The sequence below is a fragment of the Artemia franciscana genome, chromosome 15 (genome assembly GCF_032884065.1).
Source record: "Artemia franciscana chromosome 15, ASM3288406v1, whole genome shotgun sequence".
NCBI lineage: Eukaryota > Metazoa > Arthropoda > Branchiopoda > Anostraca > Artemiidae > Artemia > Artemia franciscana.
This window is the reverse complement of record NC_088877.1, coordinates 21,650,707-21,670,971: the sequence shown is the minus strand read 5'-3', so window position 1 is coordinate 21,670,971 and position 20,265 is coordinate 21,650,707. Positions and strand designations below refer to the sequence as shown.

The 20,265-nt window shown below is 36.1% G+C and overlaps 1 protein-coding gene across 1 annotated transcript in view; it reads right to left on the bottom strand.

Annotated features, from left to right (window-relative positions):
• Positions 1-9,319: 9,319 nt before the first annotated feature.
• Positions 9,320-20,265, bottom strand: part of LOC136036179 (acireductone dioxygenase-like) — a 31,738-nt gene continuing 20,792 nt past the window's right edge. Inside the window, exons 3-4 of the mRNA XM_065718247.1 lie at positions 16,583-16,762; positions 9,320-10,663 (exon numbers count right to left, since the gene is read on the bottom strand). Of these exons, the coding sequence (XP_065574319.1) occupies positions 10,541-10,663; positions 16,583-16,762 (303 nt within the window). The 3' untranslated portion in view covers positions 9,320-10,540. The remainder of the gene's footprint in view (positions 10,664-16,582; positions 16,763-20,265) is intronic.

The window sequence follows — 20,265 nt, the reverse complement described above, 5'->3', positions numbered from 1 at the left end:
GTGATGTTTCTTCTGGCAAAAAATACAAAATTCCACATTTTTGCAGGTAGAAGCTTGAAACCTCTTAAGAAGGGTTCTCTGATATGCTGAATTTGGTGGTGTGATTTTCATGCAGATTCTATCACTTTTAAGAGTTGTTTCCCCCTTCGTTGAAAATCGGGCAAATTTTCTGAGGCTTGTAACCTTTGATGGGTAAAACTAAACGCAATGAACCTTATATATTTTGAATAAGCATAATAAGCCAATCCTTTTGATATATCTATTAGTATCAAATTCTGTTTTTTAAAGTTTCGGTTACTATTTAGCTGGGTCACTCCTTGCTTACAGCTCGTTACCACGAACTGTTTGATACACAATACTATGAATGAAATAAACTCCGGTTTCAGACCTATTTATGATTAAACAAAAAAAAAAGTTTTTCGACTGAAATTAAGGAGCAACATTAAAACTTAAAACGAAGAGAAATTGTTACGTATATGAGGGGATTGACCTCCTTGTCAATACCTTGCTCTTTACACTAAAGTTTCAATTTTGTTCCAGTTCTTTAAGAATGGCCGTTTAATTAGAATAAATAGCTCTAAAAAAACTTTATAAATAAATGAAGCTCAGAACGAACAAAAATTACAAAACATAACCAAATCAACTCAAAACAAGAAGAAAATAAAATGGGTAGGGTTGATAACCCCCATGTCTACTCAAGACCAGGATATAGTTTGCGCTTTATTGAAAAAACGAACAAACAAATGATTTTCATATACTGATATTTCCTTAAAGATTTGACAATCTTAATTTATGAAAGTAAAAAGTAAAAACATTTAAAACGCATTTTGTTTTCAGTAAAGGGACAATTATGTTCTGGTTTTGAGAAGGCATGGGGGTTGTTAGCCCTACTTATGTTAATTTCCACTCGTTTTGAGTTTGACTGGGCTATTTATTGTAATTTCTATTCGTTTTGAGTTTTCCTTAAAGATTTGACAATCTTAATTTATGAAAGTAAAAAGTAAAAACATTTAAAACGCATTTTGTTTTCAGTAAAGCGACAATTATGTTCTGGTTTTGAGAAGGCATGGGGGTTGTTAGCCCTACTTATGTTAATTTCCACTCGTTTTGAGTTTGACTGGGCTATTTATTGTAATTTCTATTCGTTTTGAGTTTCACTTATTTATTGATGGTGATTTGTGGTATTTGTACGCTTCAAAGATTATTTGGCTTTATTTCTGCTCATTTTTCACTTAATAGAGCTCTTTATTTTTCTTTGGAAAACTTGTCTTGTCGAAAAAGTTTTGAAATTAATTAGTAGTATCCCTTACACAGATACTGCAGGACCCTTTCCCTTCGATTCCAGGTAAAGCCACTTTTTAAGACCACAGAGAATGGGGATTCCCTGAGCGCTACCATCTAGATAACTGAAGTCATAGATGGCATTATTGTTAACTAAAGTTTTAGACAGCGTTTTCTCATGTTTTCTTTTCAAACAACACATTTTCTAGCTTCTAAGCAGTTTTCCATTGAATTTACGAAATTTATGTCTGGTGAAGGAATCGAACGTGAGACCCAAGATTTCCTATGGTAAAAGAACGACACATTACTCCACTGAGCCAACGAGTCATTGAAGATATTATGTTCTTAGAAATACATTCCAGGCAATCAGTGTACTGTTTCTGGCCACTAGCCAATTACTGTTAAGCATCGTTGTATCATGCCAAGTTGATTGTGTAATCAATTTCTCAATTGGAGATGGATATATGGTAGATGCTATCAGTCAATTGTTTCCGGCGCCTTAAGAAAACTTAAGAGTTTTTTGGGGGACTTAAGTCATCTGCATTCAAGTTAGGTTTGTTTAGTTCAGTTAGCGTGGCCCACCCAAGTGGTGGGGTTTAAAACGCTTGAGGTAGTCAAAACGTTCCGGAATATATGACTGAAAATGAAGCGGTGGCAGTAATAGGAACATGACGGAATCAAAAATTTAAAAATCCTGTAATTTCCGCTTATGTGTCTCTGCCTTTGAAAAAAAAACTCCAAAGTAGCAAGACTAGCATGTAACAATTGAAAAAAAAATCTTTTTAATAAATCATTTCGATTGCCTATGTCAACCTGATTACCACTACACCATGTCCAAATCTAGTATGCGCCTGTTAATGATCCCTTCAATTTTTAAAATTAAAGACGGATTTTAAGGGTACATTCCTTGATTCAATCTTCTTTCTAACATGCAACATTATAAATTTCCTTAAAACAAGCTAGTTGTATTAAAAATTCTTCAATAAAGTTTATAATTCTTCTTAATATAACGTCTTAATGTCCTACAGTTCCCTTCAAATGATATAAACTGACAATATCATTGGTTAATAAATCATTTCAATTGCCATTGCCAACCTCATTACCAGTATAAGCTTCTTTCTACCATGTAAGATTATGCATTTCCTCAAAAAAGGCAGTTGCCCGACAAATCCATGATTTAAGTCTGCAATGTTTCTCAATTTAACGTCCTACTGTCCTATGGTCCCCTTCAAATGATATACAATTGAAAAAACCTTTGTTAATAAATCGTTTCAATTGCTTATGGCAACCTCATTACAACTATGCCATGTCCAAATCAAACAATAAACTAACATTATTTTTATACAATCCTACTAATATTAGGGGCTAATGCCAGATATGCCTCTCACACAATCGAATTATCTGTCTTGGCTTCTTCTAAAATTAGCCATGGCTTGATGCCCACAGCTATTCGATTTTAATTCAGTGACGCATGGACGAATGATAAACAGACTTTATGTATTAACAAATGAACTAACATCATTTTATACACTCCTACTAATATGGGAATTAATGTCAGATTTGCCGGGCTTTTTCTGCAATTAGCCATAGATTGATGCCCACAACTATTTCGTTTTAATTCAGAATCAACGGACTTGGTCGATTCCCTGCCTAGTAAGCCTTGTCTGTACTTGACGGCTTTTGCTTACCTCCTCTTTGCGGGATGCTGTCCTGGCACCGATGAAGCGCTCAAGAAACTTGAACGCATTGATTCTTTTGTTGCTTTGTACAACTCCATATATTACACAGGAATTTACTGTCAGAGTAGACTGCAGTTTTCTGCTACTGTTAGTTTTTGGTGCCTTCCAGACAAGAAACTGCCGTCAAGACAAGACTTCAGATGATTATAGCTTTGAGCCCGACACTTCTTTTTGAAGGTGGAATTCCGGCATAAACTATTTATATTACTATCTAGACATTACCATCCTTATAGAGACTTTATTAATTAAAATGATTATCTTCTCGATATCAATTGTTAGAGTGAATCACAAATCAATTTCAGAAAACATATGAAAATCTTCGAACACAGGATGAAAAAAAACAAAAAAGCAAAGACGTGTTCTTTTCAGTAGTTTCCATGAAGACAACAAAGCTCTAGCTTCCCAAATGATATGACATAGGCACATCCAGACCCGCTATCCAAACAGGAGCAAAGTAGCAAATGTGGCAACTATTTTCTTGTAACCAAACCACCTTCAAAGGGGAAATTGGTAGTCACCTTTATATCCAATGTATGTCTGGACAAATCTGAATCCACATTCGGTATTTCAACAAGGTTGTTAGCTTTGTAAGTGCTAGAAGAAACGATCTTGGAAAAAAAAAAACAATCTAAACTGTTCCTCACAAAATCTATAACCTCCTCCTAAACAGTTAAGGAAGATTCTCTTGGTTTCCACCTTCAGGTTCTTGGCACTAACTGCTGCGGTATGGACCAAGTCACTGCTTCCCCATTTTCATTTTCTCTGCGCACCATTTATTTCGTGTGCATCATCGCAGAAGCAGTTTCTGTCGTTAGCCTATTCCAAAGCTTTGTCTTCGTGTTTGACAAAACTGAAAACTGCCATTCTGACTCAGCAGACGAATGGAAGAGACAGCACAGCTGTAACATAAATTCGCAAAGATCATCAAACATCGGTTCCCTCTACCATCTTTCACCAACCACAAGATTTTTCAAAAGATATTAAGTTCAGAAAATGTCACTAAGTGTATTTTTTACAAAGCCTTTCCTAGACTCTAATTCTGACCACTGTGCACCAAGAATTTTTTTCCCTCTATTTCCCTATCAGCATTTCCCAACAGATTTGGAGATCGAACCATGAGTGGTAAGAGTTTTCTGACTGAACCGCTCAAAGCAACGCCAGGATCGATGCATTCGAGGTTCTTGAGCGTTTCATCTTCGCTGTAGAACCTCTTGGCGATCTGCCTGCAGAGCTCTACATAATATTACCTGCAGTTTTTTTCAGAATTCTACAAGCTTCACCACAAAACGACTGTAACATATTGCACACAGTGTTTGGACGGATGTTCAATTCGCTCAGAGGGAGAACTAAACTCTGAATTGTCAGATCCTTCAGGGCGAGTTTCAAAACTTCCTCATGTGCAGCCTTTTTATCACACTGAGCTTCACAAAACACTTCAATAGCAAGGTAAATGTAGCTCTGGTGGTATTTAGAATACTGTGAATGCAAACCGCTCTGCTCTGAAACTCCAAAGCAAGCACATTGATCTTCTTCAGAGTGAAAGACAGAAAATAAAGGTATGCTTTGTAAAAGGAATCGTTCATGAAACAGTAAAACGGCCTTGTCTTCTCCCGACTATCCCTATCAGTGTAAGCGTTGTTAGAGTGACCACCCAGGAACAGAAGAAAGAAGCTCCAATGTTCTAAAATCCTGTAAACTGCTGCTTCAAGAGACAGCCATCGTGTTGAACTGATGGAGTACAACCTGTGTTTGGCGATATTTGCAAACTCTTGAAACTGTTCAAACTCGTTGGCCTGTTTTGGACTATAACCATAATAGTTCACTAGATCTCTAATAAAGTCTTTCAGCTTTCAGGTAAGAGTTTTGAAGCGTGAGAAGACCACAGTGCCAAGGAGTGACTAGAACAACCCAAGGTAAACAGGTGAGGCACCTGTCCTTCGAGTTTATAATAATTGTTTCCAATACAAATTTTTGGCAATAAGTTAAAAACTTTTTACCATTAAATTATTTATTAACATTATTTTTTTCCATTCTTGAGACTGCATGCCTTGCAGGAGCCATGTAAGAGGTGGCAATGAAAACTTGGAAAAAAAACTCCATAGAAAACTCTTCATGTAGTATTTTCTAACCTTTCAAGTCATTTTTAAGGGTCAAGCACCCCTTGGAACTACTTATTTCTGGGTATAATTGCAATCAGTAGTTCAATATGACTGGAAACTGCTTTCAGATTGCATAAAACAGATGTGTCATGACGAATCAGAACCTGAAAATAAGCGTATTTTTGTCAATTGGCACATCAACTACAGGCTATATTGATTCCCTATGTTTGAACCATTTTTCCATGCATATCACAATAAGAGTCCTAGTGTGGGTTTTACCTACATTGGGATGATACAGTCATTAGAAAAACCAGCAGAATTTTTATTGGAGGACTCAATGGCAAACTCCAAAAAACACAAAACACTTCATGTGCAGTTTATCCTCCCCCATGAGGACTTACCACACCAGTGGGTGCTGTACATCCTTTTTTGTTCAGTTTTTCACCACTTTTGGGCAAAAATTGAGCATGCACCGTTGTGCGTCGAACACACCTATCATTGTATTCAAATCTGTCATTAAAAACAGATTACTGTCTGCAGAATTGATTCTTCAATAAAAACGAAATTTGTTGATTTTATCCACGCTTCAAATTTTAAAAGCCCACGTAATATACTGATGGCGATGAAAAAGTGGTCAGCACTAAAACTGAAGCCACAAAATAAAAAGTATTAATTCAGACAGAGAAAAATGTTCAAGTTTGTTCAGCAGAATGAAACTTGTTACAAAAATCATAAATTTTTTTTTTCATATTTCAGGCAAATTTACTAAGAAACTTACTAAATTCCAAAATTTCCAAAAAATTATGAAACTTGACCTCGATTTACTAAATTTTATTACTTGGGTTCGTTTTTACTAAATTTAGTAAGATTTTACTAAGAGCGGCAACATAGGAAAAACTGCTTAGAAGCTAAAAAATGTGGCGTTGAAAAAGAAAATATATCGCCATCTATAACTGACTGTTATTAATGATTTGAGTTACACAGATAGCGATCTTAAAAAAGTACCGGTACCGGGGATCTAAGAGGTAGATCCCCGGTACCGGGACTACCATAATATCTGTCCAAAGGATACTCCTTTAATTTCTGTTCGTTTTTTATGGACATAGTCTTTTTCATAGAAAAATTTGACAATTTGGATACACTTACAATCTATTGTCTATAATTGTAAGAGCAGAAGCAGAAATAATAGAAGTCCCAAAAGTTACAACTTAATACCACAAGTCGTTCTCGATATATTTCTGAGATGTCTTATTGGTAACCATAAAAACAATGCCTTTTGATTCAGTCTAAAGCAACATTTGGTTTTAAAGCACAATGGGCAAATTGCATAATTATGGAGGGTTGACATGCCCAATATCCCTAAAGGCATAGTTGCTGGACCGTCCTCCTATTCTGAACAAAAAAAGCTGTCTTAAAATTGTAACTAGACGCGTTAGTTAAACGAATGGGGTTGAGAGAAGGGCTAATTGCCCTCCCGTCTCTGGTTACTCTTAAAAGGGCATCAGAACTTGAATTAGCTCTTTTAAAAGTTACAATGATATTTCTAGCTATTATAGAGTGGTTCTGCGCTGCCTATGATATTGCTTATATGCCCCTTTGTAAACCTGCATCCATACAGTTTTTTTTGTTTAATCGGAACTCCTCCTAAACGTTCCCTAAAATTTAACCTTAATACCCTTAGCGTCATTAGTTACAGTAACTGTAGTGGTAGCATTAAAAGTATACACATAGTGTCTATTGGCTAGTTCAAAATCACCCACAGCTTACCCTTAAAGGTCTAACTTAATAATATAAGCAATTCTTAAGATTTTGCTATGTCAACTTTTTGAAAGTCCACATGCTCATAGTTTGTTTTGATTTAGTTCAACATCCATCTAAATATTCCTCAAAGGTTTCACCTTAATACTCCTAGCACGTGCAGTAGCAATGGTTGTAGCAGAATTAATAGCAGTGTGCGCATAGGACCTTGGGTTTCTTCAACACCCGCTGAACGTTTCAGCTTAATACCATAAACCGTTCCTGAAGCATTTCTGATGCCTCCGCTTGACGACTTTTGTGAGGATAGTGTATTTCAAATTAGTTCCATACAGTTTCTATATATCCAAAAATTTTCGCCTTAATGCCCTTAGTTTTAACAGCAGTAGTAGTAGTAGCACCAGTTGAATTATTAGTAGTAGCCTAGGCCTTAGTGGCAGTAGTAGTAATAGAAATATTAATAATAGTAACAGTGGCAGTAGTATGAGTAGCAGCAGTAGCATTAGGATAGAAGTATTTTCTTTTGGTTAGTTCAATATCCCTCACAACAAACCTTGTTAGTTTCAACTTCAAACACGAAACTGTTCCTAAGATATTACTGTTACACCCTTTTGAAAACCTGCATATAGATGGCGTGTTGTGACTCAGTTCACCTTCCCCCCTCAAGATTCCTTGAAAATTTCACCTTCATACCCTTAGGCATGATTGCAATAGTAGTCACAGTTGTAGTATTGATATTAATAGTAATAGTATTGAATATTATTTTGGATTTTGTTACAAGTTTTTCTATTGTGTAAGACATATTTTTGTGTTGTAAGAACTATTTTGGATTTTCTTAACTTCATTATATGCCCCAGGGTACAACTTACAACTCTAGCCCTGAGGGCTGTAGAGGGGGGGGGTGTCATCCTCAAATACACAGTTTCTGGACCTTTTAACTACACTGAACAAGGTGGCTATCTCAAAATTTGACTATGTGTTTGGAGAAATGGTGGGCGTGGGAGGGGGGTTGGCTGCCCTTCAATCACTTTCTACTATTAATAAGGGCATTAGCCCTTTCAGTTTGCAATCGAATGAGCTCTTTTCGAAGTTTCTACGACAACTCCTTCGATACAAACTGCCCTAGCCTGAAATAAATAAATAACAATAATACATTGTGCCCACATCGCTCTTTACTCAAGCAGCGCTATTGCGCTGTCTATAATTGCTTGTAGCTAGCACCATGGAACAAGCTGCCCCAACGTTTATTTGGTACATTATGATCTCGATAATCAATGTACTTAAGCCAAACTTTGAGTTTTATTCAATAGCTTTTTAATCACAACAAAGTTGTGATTGAAGTGTTCCTGGTTGTTCGTTTTTGCTTTAGTTTTTAGTTTACGTGCTTTTTTTTACAACAATAACTAAATTTGTTAAATCCAGGAATGACGTTAAAATGAAGATCATCTGATGTTCTCATTGCACCCTACAGTTCTAAAGGGTGATGACAAGGGCGAAAAGAGTAGGAGAGCCGAGACACACCTCAAAGAGAATTTTAAGACAATCTTTAGTTTAGGTTTACACTCTTTTGCCCTGAATGCGTTTCAGGAATAGAGGATGTCAGGGAGGGAAGGGGGCTAGGTGCTCTCCATCATGTTTGACTCTAAAAATGAAACTAGAGCCATACATTTACAATTCAATGAGCCACTTCTAAAGTTCACATGACCACCCCTTGACTCCCAGCATAATATATCAGTGTAAGTAAAATTACCCCTCCTCCCCCTGAAGTCAGGTTGAGACTAATAAAGGCCCAGTATTAGTTCATATTTGAATTCAAAGGCGTGAAGTTGCAATAAAGCACCGTTAAAACCAAAATTATACCGATATAAAAAAGGGTGCTTTCACCTCCCTTTGACCTCACTTAGGGTGGAAATGGGGTACTAAATGATGGAATTTTTCAACTCTTGAGGTCATTTTCGGTCTCTCCAGACTTGAATTAATAGGAAACGGCCTTTCAATCCCCCAAGTACTGCACAAATTAAGATACTGATTTTTCATCCCCCTGACCTTGCTTAGGTTGGAAACGGGGTACTAAGTGATATAATTTTCTAATTACAATGTCAATTTAGGTGTCCTCGGGCTTGAATTGATAGAAAACTACATTTTAATCCACAAAATATTGCAGAAATTTAAATTCGAGACCCACCCCTTTTCCCTTAAAAAAGGATGCACGGGCGATTTAGGCCGATTTTAGATATATTACAAAGCAAACTTTTAGGTGGCAAAAACACTTTTGCTGCTCAAATGCCGGGTCAAAACCGTATTTGCACTGGACTATCAAACTCGTCAAAGATTAAAACCTCCCAGTTCCTGAAGACAAACTGCCACACTGTAGTACACTCGTTGTGTACATGTGCAGTTCGTGTAAAACTAGCGGCTATCGTAGATAATTATTTTTAAGCTCTATTTGACAAAGTTGATTTATTTGAAACTTCCTTCGTTTTTGCAGAGTATTGGCAAACTACACTCCAGGTAGGGAGAGAGGGTGACAGAAGACTCAGGAAGTGCATCTTTCGATCCAAAATTTCAACTATTCAAATTTCTTCCGTTTAATACGGATGGGGTGGGGGGAATTTAACATCGGACCTCTTTTCAGCTGAATAATATATTTGTGCTGACTGTTCAAAATGGATGTTCAGGGAGGAGCGGCATTCTTACCTTTGTAGAAAAGTTTCCAGTGTAAATGGATGATTATATTCATGCATTTTCTTGTACAGCAGAGGAGGGGCATCCCTGGAGAACAGGATTTATCTGAAGACAAATTTTAAAAATTGTAACTTGTTCTAAAATAATGGTCTTTGCTTCCCAAAAATCACTTCATAAAGCTATGAGTGAGCTCCTATTTACTAGTGGCTTGAAAACAAGCTACCAAGTAGCCTTACTATGAATATTGGTGACGCCGTATCATATTCTGAGTATTCCCAATATGTATAGAGCCAAGGACCAGCTTTGATTTGCTATTTTGTTTGCATCTTAGGTTGTCATAAGGCAAATTTTCTCAAGCTCGTAACTTTTGATGGGTAACTTGATGAAACTTATATATTTAGAATCAGCATTAAAATGCGATTCTTTTGATGTAGCTATTGGTATCAAAATTCCATTTTTTAGACTTTTGGTTACTATTGAGCCGGGTTGCTCCTTATAACAGTTCGTTACCGCGAACTGTTTGATACTGGTCACTCGCTGCCAACAAGAATTGTTTTAACCGCTTGCTTGCTCAGGAATGCTTAATCCTACTGCAACCGCTCATATGCTCGATCTGGCTCCTTTTTGGAAAATCTTCCCGACATTGGAGAGATGTCCCTACGAGGTTTGATTTCAAAAATAGGCCACGTTCCTTTTGCATCTTCCCTGAGGCACAGAAATAGCGTTATTTCGAAAAAGTTTCATAACACGGACTTTTCCCAGCTATTTAAAGACTTGGTAATCACTCCTGAAATAGTGTGATTTTAAAGCGTTTTGTTGAAGTGGTTGGAACAGGTTGGGATAAAAGGGAATCATCATTTTTTCTCAACCCCCCCTCCCCAAGGGTTGGACATGCCTAGAACTAAAGTAATTAGTATGTACAAAAACCCACTAAATTCCTGAAAAACCAATTATCATAACAAATAAACAAGATTAAATACATTAGGCTTTCTGGCACTTCATTCGATCAATATATTTCTTCCGTTCTTCCATATCATCAGCTGGGCGATTATAAGGAGTCCAAACAGGTTCACCAATAAAAAGCCTTCGGGCCTTTATGTAATCCTGAAAATGCGTAAGGAACAAATTCAACAATTTGACTGAAAAATGAAAAAATCGGTTGCCAAATGAATCAACTAGAGCACAAAAGGGATAAAAAAAAAAAAAACTAAACATCCTGGCATATATTATGATTGACGCATCATATACTGGGAAAACACTAAGGATATCTGTTTACGCTTGACTATAGACGATGTCTTCAACAGACCCGGCTTCAACCGACTGTCCACGTTCCATAGTCAATACCAGCTTTTACCATTATTTTGGAAAGTTAATGCAGAGTTTATTAATACAGAGATTTGAAGTTAAAAGTCAACCAGACGACAATATGTTACAATGCCAAACAAACTTTATTAGACGATCAATTTGGCTTCTATAAAGAAAAGATAATTCTACCCTATCCAATAAAGATTTAAGTGTCAAGTTGAAAAAGTACCCCCGGGGCAGTGTCCTGGGCCCTACCCTGTTCAATATGTACGTAAATGACCTAGCCCTTATCACCAGTAACAAATCCACTCTTTATGCGGACGATTCAAAACTCATAGGTCTGAGTTTTTTCTGCCCTCCAATCCCTCCAAACTGATCTCAACCATATGTGCTCCTGGGTCAAAAGATGGTTGCTGGAATTCTACGCTGAAAAATGCAAGGTCATACACTTCGGACACAACAACCCCAAGCAACAGTACCTTATAACCCAAAACCCTGGGAGCCACCACATACTGGAGCATGTTCAGGAGGAGAGAGACCTTGGAGTTTTTGTAGACTCCCAGTTGAAATTCAGCTCCCACTCACAGAAGATCTCAGCCACTGCTAGCAGAGCCCTAGGCATCATTAAACACAGCATTACCAGCAGAAGAGGTGGAGACCATCCTGGCCACCCCTCGATTAAAAAAGGGTAAGGTAGTGCTTGAGCAAATCCAACGAAGGGCCACTAAGCTGATTGCCGGTATGGAAAACAAGCCCTACAGTGAACGGCTGAGGGAACTCAACCTCCCCTCTTTAGTCTACAGACGAAAACGTGGGGATATGATCCAGGCGCACAAACTCCTCTCTACCAATCAGGAAAATGAGCTCCTGGAGATTGACCCCTCCCACATAACACGAGGACACCCAAAACGAATCCACAAACTTTATGCAAGGACTGGAGCAAGATGCAGCTTCTTCTAGAACCGGATTGTGAACCTCTGGAACAACCTCAAGGAAAACACTGTTTCTGCTGAATCAACAGATGTATTCAAACACCGTCTGGATGCTGAGTGGAGTGACAAACCGTGGAGATTTGACTGGGATGCACCAGAATCTTCCACCAGAATCTAATCAACCACGTATACAACTGTCATCACGTGATTCAACAGGATCAAAAGTCCTTATTTCACTCCAAACAGTGATTTAAGGTAATTAAGGTAAGGTAAAACGTGTCTATACTTACATTAACTATACGACTAATTTAACGAAAAATAATTATAACATTATAGTTTCAATACTCCATGTCTAAACACCAGACAAATGATTTGTAAGGATTAAAAATATAATTCAATCATATTGTATTTAGGGTATTTTTAAATGACTAATTAAAAATAAAAAAAAGAAGCTTTCCAAAAAAGTAAAGAACGACATCAAAACCAAGGAAGAGCAGAAATAAAGTCAGATTATAACTCATAGACTTAAAATGGACAGAAATCACTATCAATAAATAAATGAAACCCAAAATACACAGAAACTAAAATGAATAATCCCATGAAACAGGAAGACAACAGATATCACCACAGATGAATAAATGACAACTAAAACGAACAGAAAGTAAAATAAATAATCAAGCCAAATCCAAATCAAACACAAATTACCACAAACAGAAGTAGGGCTAACGACTGCTAAGTCTTCTAAATGCCATAATTCCAATGGCACTTCACTGAAACGATCTGTATTTTGAGCTGCATGCTTTTTTAACAGGGTATTTTTTAAAGAAAAACCGGGTTTTTTAAATCAAAAAACAAGTTTAATCAAGGCTTATAAAAAAGTGGTGCTGCAGCTACCATCCCTCCCTTTCAAATATCATTTGGATTTCATCGTAGCAATGAAGATTACTGAAAAGAAGTGATGAGAGCAGACTGGATATCTATATATATAAAAATGTAGTGTCCATTTGTCTGTCACTAAGTGTGACGTCAATATATAAAAAAAAACTAAGAAAAAAAATTAAAAAAAGAAAAAGACTAAAAGAGAAAAAAAAATTAAAAAAGAAAAAAACTAAACAAGAGCCAAGAGCTCATATGGCACTTATGACGAGGCAAGAAGAACTAAGAGCCAAGAGCTCATATGGTATGAGCTCTAACAAAATTCTATGAATCAATAGATTGATTTAAAAGGAAAATCAGAGGCTGAATGCCGGTCGGGATTTAAAATAAGAGCTCTGAGTCACGATGTCCTTCTAAATATCAAAATTCATTAAGATCCAACCACCCACTCGTAAGTTATAAATAACTCATTTTTTCCAATTTTTCCTCTCTCCTTAGCCCCCCAGATTGTCGAATCTGGGAAAACGACTTTATCAAGTCAATTTGTGCATCTCCCTGACACGCCTACGAATTTTCATCGTCCTAGCACGTCCAGAAGCACCAAACTCGCCAAACCACTGAACTCCTTCCCCCAGCTCCCCCAAAGAGAGCGAATCCAGTACGGTTACGTCAATCACGTATCTAGAACTTGTGCTTATTCTTCCCATCAAGTTTCATCTCGATTTCTCCACTCTAAGCGTTTTCCAAGATTTCTGTTTCCCTTCTCCAGCCCCCTATGTCTCCGGATCCAATTCGAGTCAAAAATAGAGCATCTGAGACATAATATCCTTCTATATATATATATATATATATATATATATATATATATATATATATATCAAGTTTCATTAAGATCTGATCACCTATTTGTAAGATAAAAATACCCCAATTTTCACGTTTTCCAAGAATTCCGGTTTCCCCCTCCAACTCCCTCCAATGTCACAGGATCTGGTCGAAATTTAAAATAAGAGTTTTAAAGCACAAGATCCTTCTAAATGTCAAATTTTATTAAGATCTGGTCAACCGTTCGTAAGTTACAAATACCTCATTTTTCCGAATTACTCCCCTCCCCAGTTCCAACCAAGAGAGCAGATCCGGTCCGGCTATGTCAGTCACGTATCTTAGACAGGTTTTTATTCCTCCCATCCTCCGCTTTAAGTATTTTCTAAGATTTCCGGTCCCCCCCCCCCCCCCCAAATGAAGCTGGATCCGATTGAGATTTAAAATAAGAGATCTGAGTTACGAGGTCCTTCTAAATATGAAGTTTCATGAAGATCCGATCACTCCTTCGTAAGTTAAAAATACGTCATTTTTTCTAATTTTTCAGAATTAAACACCCCCCCAATAGAGCGTATCCGTTCCAATTATGCCAATCACGTACCTAAGACTTCTGCATATTTTTCCCACCAAATTTCATCCCGATCCCTCCAATCTAAGCGTTTTCCATGATTTTAGGTTCCCTCCAAACTCCCACAATGTCATTAGATCCGGCCGGGATTTAACATAAAAGCTTTGAGACACGATATCCTTCTAAATATCAAATTTCATTGAGATTCGATCGCTCGTTCGTAAGTTAGATATACCTCATTTTGCTAATTACCTGTAAGTGCCTAAAGCAGCAAAACCGCCTAAAGTAGCAAAACCGGGACCGACAGACAGACAGACCGACAGAATTTGCGATTGCTATATGTCAATTGGTTAATACCAAGTGCCATAAAAAAAGAAAAAATTGCTAAAAAAAAAAGGAAAAACTGAAAAAGAAAAAAAAAACAAAAAAAAGAAAAACTAAAAAAGAAAAAGGAAAAACAAAAAAAAACAAAAAAGAAAAAAACTAAAAAAAGAAAAAGAAAAAAAGATAAAAAAAGAGGGATTACAAGAATTCAACAACCTTAAAAAAGAAAACCGAAAATTGGAAGCTTAGTAGATATCATTGTTAGAAATTGGACTTGCTTTAATGATCAAATATCTTAGAAAAAACTGCAATAGAAAACAAGGGACAATGAGAATCCATATATAGAAGCCTGCCGCGTGCCATGCTGGGGCATGGCATCCAGCTAGTTTACTATATAATTATATGAATCCCTGGAAGTCTCAGTAATTTTTTGAGTTATTAATGTCATTATTGTTAAAGACAACGTTTAAAATATATTTTACAGTCAAACAAGCTGGAATTCAAAATATTTAGAGAGTTATCTAACCTCCTGTTTGTAGTAATTTGTGTTTGTTTTGGGATCCATTTATTGATTGAAAGTAATTTTTGTATGTTTTAAGTTTGAATTATAATAAGAACTTATTTCTGCTCGTCATTTGTTTTAAATGACTCTTTACCTCTCTTTGAATAAATTTATTTTAGTAAACAGTTTTTATATTAATTATTGTTCGTTTTTAATTGACACAGTTTATTTCGATTGGATAACAATAGGAATATTTTTATAGGCTTTTAAGTTTTTTTGTGTGTAAAAATTAGGATTGTGAACTTCTATTTAAGTCTTGGACGAAGTTGATATTCAGTCAAAATGTTTGAATAAGAGCAGTTTTGTCCACCAAATTTTAATAATGGTTTTCTAAACAATTTTGGGTGGATGAGAGAGAGGATTGCTATTCATTTGGATTGGAAACCTTCATAATTTGTTGTCTTCTATGATGCTGAAGACACCCTTGAATATAGACGTGGACACATTCACCATTTTATTAAAAAAGTTTTGTTGTTGTATTTTGTTATTAATTCTTGTTTGTTTAAATAAATGCGATTAAAGGTTGTTTATTAAAAAGAGTTCTGTTTTGTTGTCTTAAAAAAAGAAGATAAAATATAGGCCGTCAAGAATCAATACAACGATTTGTTTCCCGAATTTTGTTTTGTCTTGATTGACGTTCTATTGGTCCTGAAGTCTATAGTTGAAATTGTAAGGTAGATCAGCATTTAAAACGGTCATGCAAAGTATCAATATAACCACATTTTTCACCAAAATTTTATTGCCCATGTTAAGATACTATTGTTCCACTCTATTTACCCTGAAAGGTTCCAGTCTACAGAAAAAAACAGTTTTTGGCCGTTTATATTTAGTTTAATTTTTTAATTTAGGGATTTGAAGAGTCCCATTTTTCAAAATATTCGACAAGACCCTGTAGTTTGCTAGCCTATTGGAAACCCAATAAATTTGAGCCTGTTTTGGAGTTAAAAATCAACACAACCATGATTTCCACAGCTTTTGTCTTCATTGAGGTCTCCTTGTCTCTATCTATATACCTTGAGAGTCTCAGCCAAATATGAGAAGAAACATCTGTTGATCAACTTTAGATGTTAAATATATACAACCAATCCATCACTTTTTTTTCATTAAGGTTTATATTTGGGCCCTTTTTGGATATCACAAACTAATGCCACCAAAATTAGTATCGAATTAGATTTCTGCATTGGGGTTTACCTGACCAATAAGCTTATGCATACATATGTATCTAATGCCAGGAGACCGGCGGTTTCACCACCGATTCTCGGCACGGCTACGCAACAGGCTTTTGAAAATTTATTCTCATCTTGACTTCTAACCATGGTTGTCGTTCCATTGAATCAGCAGGTTGATTTACATAATCATCCAGCTGGGGTTTACTTGGATGTTTATTAACATCCACAATAACTCCAAAGCCCTACGTTCCGAAAGCTTTCTGCCCGACTCCAAACTCACTTCAAACACCTAAGCATATTAAGCAGTATATTGGGGAAATCTCCAGCTCTCTTGCCCTGCTGGTTTAAAAAAACCTGCGATAGGTTAATTTCTATCCGAGGACAACCATACAATATCCAAAGTCGTCAACTATATCTGATCCTACCAATGCGAAGTGTATTTTTAAGCTCAGAACATAAAAAACTTACATTTTTGTCACAAGTGAACCTATGATATATGCCAGCAGGAAGCACAAGTAAATCACCAGCCTCCACAAGAATTCGAATCCATTTGTCATCCAAGTCTCTCACATCAAAATAGCCAGATCCTGCCTCAATAAAGCGAATTTCTTCATCAGTGTGAATGTGCTCAGCAAAAAACATCTTAATCTTGAATGAAACATACGAATATAAAATCAAGGGGCTTATTTGTATAACTTGTCACAAAGAAAATACGAGCAGTTTGATAACAAACAAGCAACGGTATATTCTTATTTCTTTTAAGGTAAGGAGTTATTCATATTAAATTACGAAGGATATGCACCCAGCGACAATCTTCAAAAGCAACTGAAACTCTTAAAACCGATTTTTAATTTTATATCAACTCCAAATACGTAAAATTTATTAAGTTTGATGTTACAAAAAACAACTTATCAATATAAAAAATATATAATATCAAAAAAAGAGAAAACAAGCCAAAAAGTGGCAATATCTTGATCAAAATCACACCACCAAATTCAACAAGTCTAAGAACCCAAGAATGAAGGTTGAATGACTTGATTTATTTGACACTTCGCTCGTGTACGGACAGCATAAACTACAATGCTGTCCGTATCACTTATCAGATAGATTCCGGCTGTTACTTAGAACCTAAATTTAAAAGGGGAGGGTCTGATGGTCTTTCTTGGAAGAGGGTGGGAAACTTAAGCATCAAGAATTGAATTCTAATGCACACATTTTTGTAATAGGGCATTTATGACAATATAAAAAAAGCTTAGTCTTTTTATTTAACATGAAAAATATATCTTTTCTTATTTTGATATATATTTAGGTTTAGTGGTATAAATGGTATTATGGAGGAGAGAGGGGATTTTCGTTCAAAATAAAAGATGAATTCAAATGCTTCCCTTTATACAAGAATTGTACAAAACAGAAAATAGGCTTATTCAAACAAAACTGACTCACTCTAGTGTCCTTTTTAAGTAGCAACAAAGATGTCTCGCCAAGATATAGTCTATGTTAATGAATAGTAGGTAAAGATCTTCGTCAACAACAACCCGAAACACTAAACAAGGAACTTCTTAAACGATATATATTACTGTTAGCTGCTGCTGCTGATATTTGATCCTACTGCCATCCTTTCCCGTTTCAAGTACAGATTATCCTGAACAGAATGTGAAAATGATCAAAGATTATGGAAAATTATTTAAAGACCGTATCTTTGAACGATACAAGTTCCACTAACATTACCAGAATTCTTAATTGATAGTTGAGAGATTCGTTGCCGAGATGAAATCCTTAGTCAGAACTATAAATACACCAAGGAAAATGAAATGGTGAGGACAAGCTACTATTTGAAAAATGAAAGAACAGAGGAAGAAGAAAAAAACACAAAATAAGAAAATGCAAGGAAAGTCTAAGCCTTAAAATAAATACAAAATTGAGGTTGTTAGAAGGAAGTCCGATGGAAACCGAGACATTTACTACAGTGGACATAGCCCCTGCGCTTTAAAATAGAAAAATGGCAAAACCAGGGAGACACTCCCTGGCGGAATGTAGCAGAATGCGAAGGCCTGACATTATGACAAGGAATCCTTTAACCCATCAAGAAACCCAGGCACAGATGAAGAAAGAGTCTAAAGCTCATGGTGCCATCAAAAGAAACCAGATGAAACCAGATGTCAGAAGAAAGCAGAGGGAGCAGAGAATTCTTTTTTTAGGAGGATAGTATAGTCTTTGTCATAGAAGTCCTGCAAAATAGAAAACAAGAGGCTGAAAGTGTGGCAAGATAATTGATATTACTATCGTTTGCACATGCATGGCTGTAAACAGGAGCAAGAGATAAGATAAGATAAGATTTATTCATCACGAAACACACATACAATATTACATTTTACTATTTCCCCAAAGGCTCTTTGGCCTGTAAAAAAGGGGAAAATGAACGAGCCACTTACTCAGAGAAGAAAAAAAAATAATCACTTACTCACAGAGAGAAGAGCAAAAAGGAGAAGAGAGGAAAGTATAAATAAAATGAAAAACTATAGAAAACAAAACTAAATAGACTAATAGATTGAACAGACTAAATTAATTAAGTAGATCTGTAGATAAAATAGACTCCAATGAAATAATCAGGAAATATATATGCATACATACACGCATATACACATATAAAAAGGGATAAAATAATTTCTAAGAAGCCAATGAATTTTTAATAATTTTTTTGAACAAACCGAATGAGTGGCACCTTCGAGCTGATTCGGGCAACTTATTCCATACAATGTAACTCGCAATTAAAGGATTAAAGTCTGACCTTACACAAGGAGTAAAAGGAACTTGAATATGATTTTCGGTATTGCGAAGATTATAATTATTCTGATCAGAGGTGAAAGATGGCTGAACACTTAGGGGACGGGGGAGGTCACCATGAAGCTGAGAAAAAGTAAAACATGCACACGAAAGAATATACAGTGACTCGAGATCAAGTAATGGGATAACTCTTGAACGGTTAGTTTCCTTAATGAGGTTTCTAGCTTTATTGAACAGACTAAATTAAAAAGTGGTTTTAACAGTGAAGGAAAGGTTGACATCCATACTATTGGACAGTAGGAAACGTAAGATCGGATCAAGGAGTGAAAAAGGATTTCCAAAATTGATCCAGGGAAAATATGTTTGAGTTTCCTTAAAATACCGAGACTCCTGCATATCTTCATTTTAATCAAATCAATGTGACGCTTGAAAGACAAATTTTCATCAACAAGAATGCCCAAAAAACGAACATATCGATCTTTAGATCTGTGAATTATCCCATTTGGCTGATGAATTTCTGATAACTTGGGATAAATCTGAGAAACATGCGAAAATATCAAAAAATTGGATTTTGAATAATTTAGGGTAAGAAAATTAGCATCAAGCCATGAAATTACTCTCTCAAACAAGTATTCCAAGTTTAATCGAAGCTCGGATTCACAGTTCCCCGAAGTGCCGAGTGTGCTATCATCAGCAAAACAAACAAGGACATCAGAAGATGGTGAACTATAGCTGGCACTATGGGCAAGGGAAGGTTTAGGATGACAGAGTCTACAGCAATGAATAGGTTTCTGCTTTTTTACTGCGTAAAAAAGATCATTTATATAAATCAAAAATAGCACTGGCCCTAAAACTGATCCCTGAGGGACGCCAAAATTCACTTGTGATTGACAGAAATTAAATTGTGGATTGACAGAAATTAACCTATCATTCAAATAAGATTGAAACCAAGAAAATACATTACCCCTAATGCTAAAATGAGACATCTTCGATAGAAGAATTTCATGGGTTAAGGAATCGAATGCCTTGCGAATATCCAGGAATATAGCAGCCGGAATTAATCCCGAATCCAATTCAGAATGTATAAAATTCAAAAGGGTCATACAGGCATGCTCAGTGGAGTGCTTCATTCGGAAACCAAATTGAAAATCATGAAGAAACTCTTTAGATTTTAGAAATTTAAGCAGACGAGAAAGCATAGCCTTTTCGAAGATTTTACTAAATACTGATAAAATTGAAATTGGTCGATAATTTGCTGGATCATTTCTTGGTCCACCTTTATACAGAACAATAATCCGAGCACGCTTGAGAGGATCTGGAAAAACCCCATATTTAAATGAAAGATTAACAAGTTTTGTAAGAGGCAC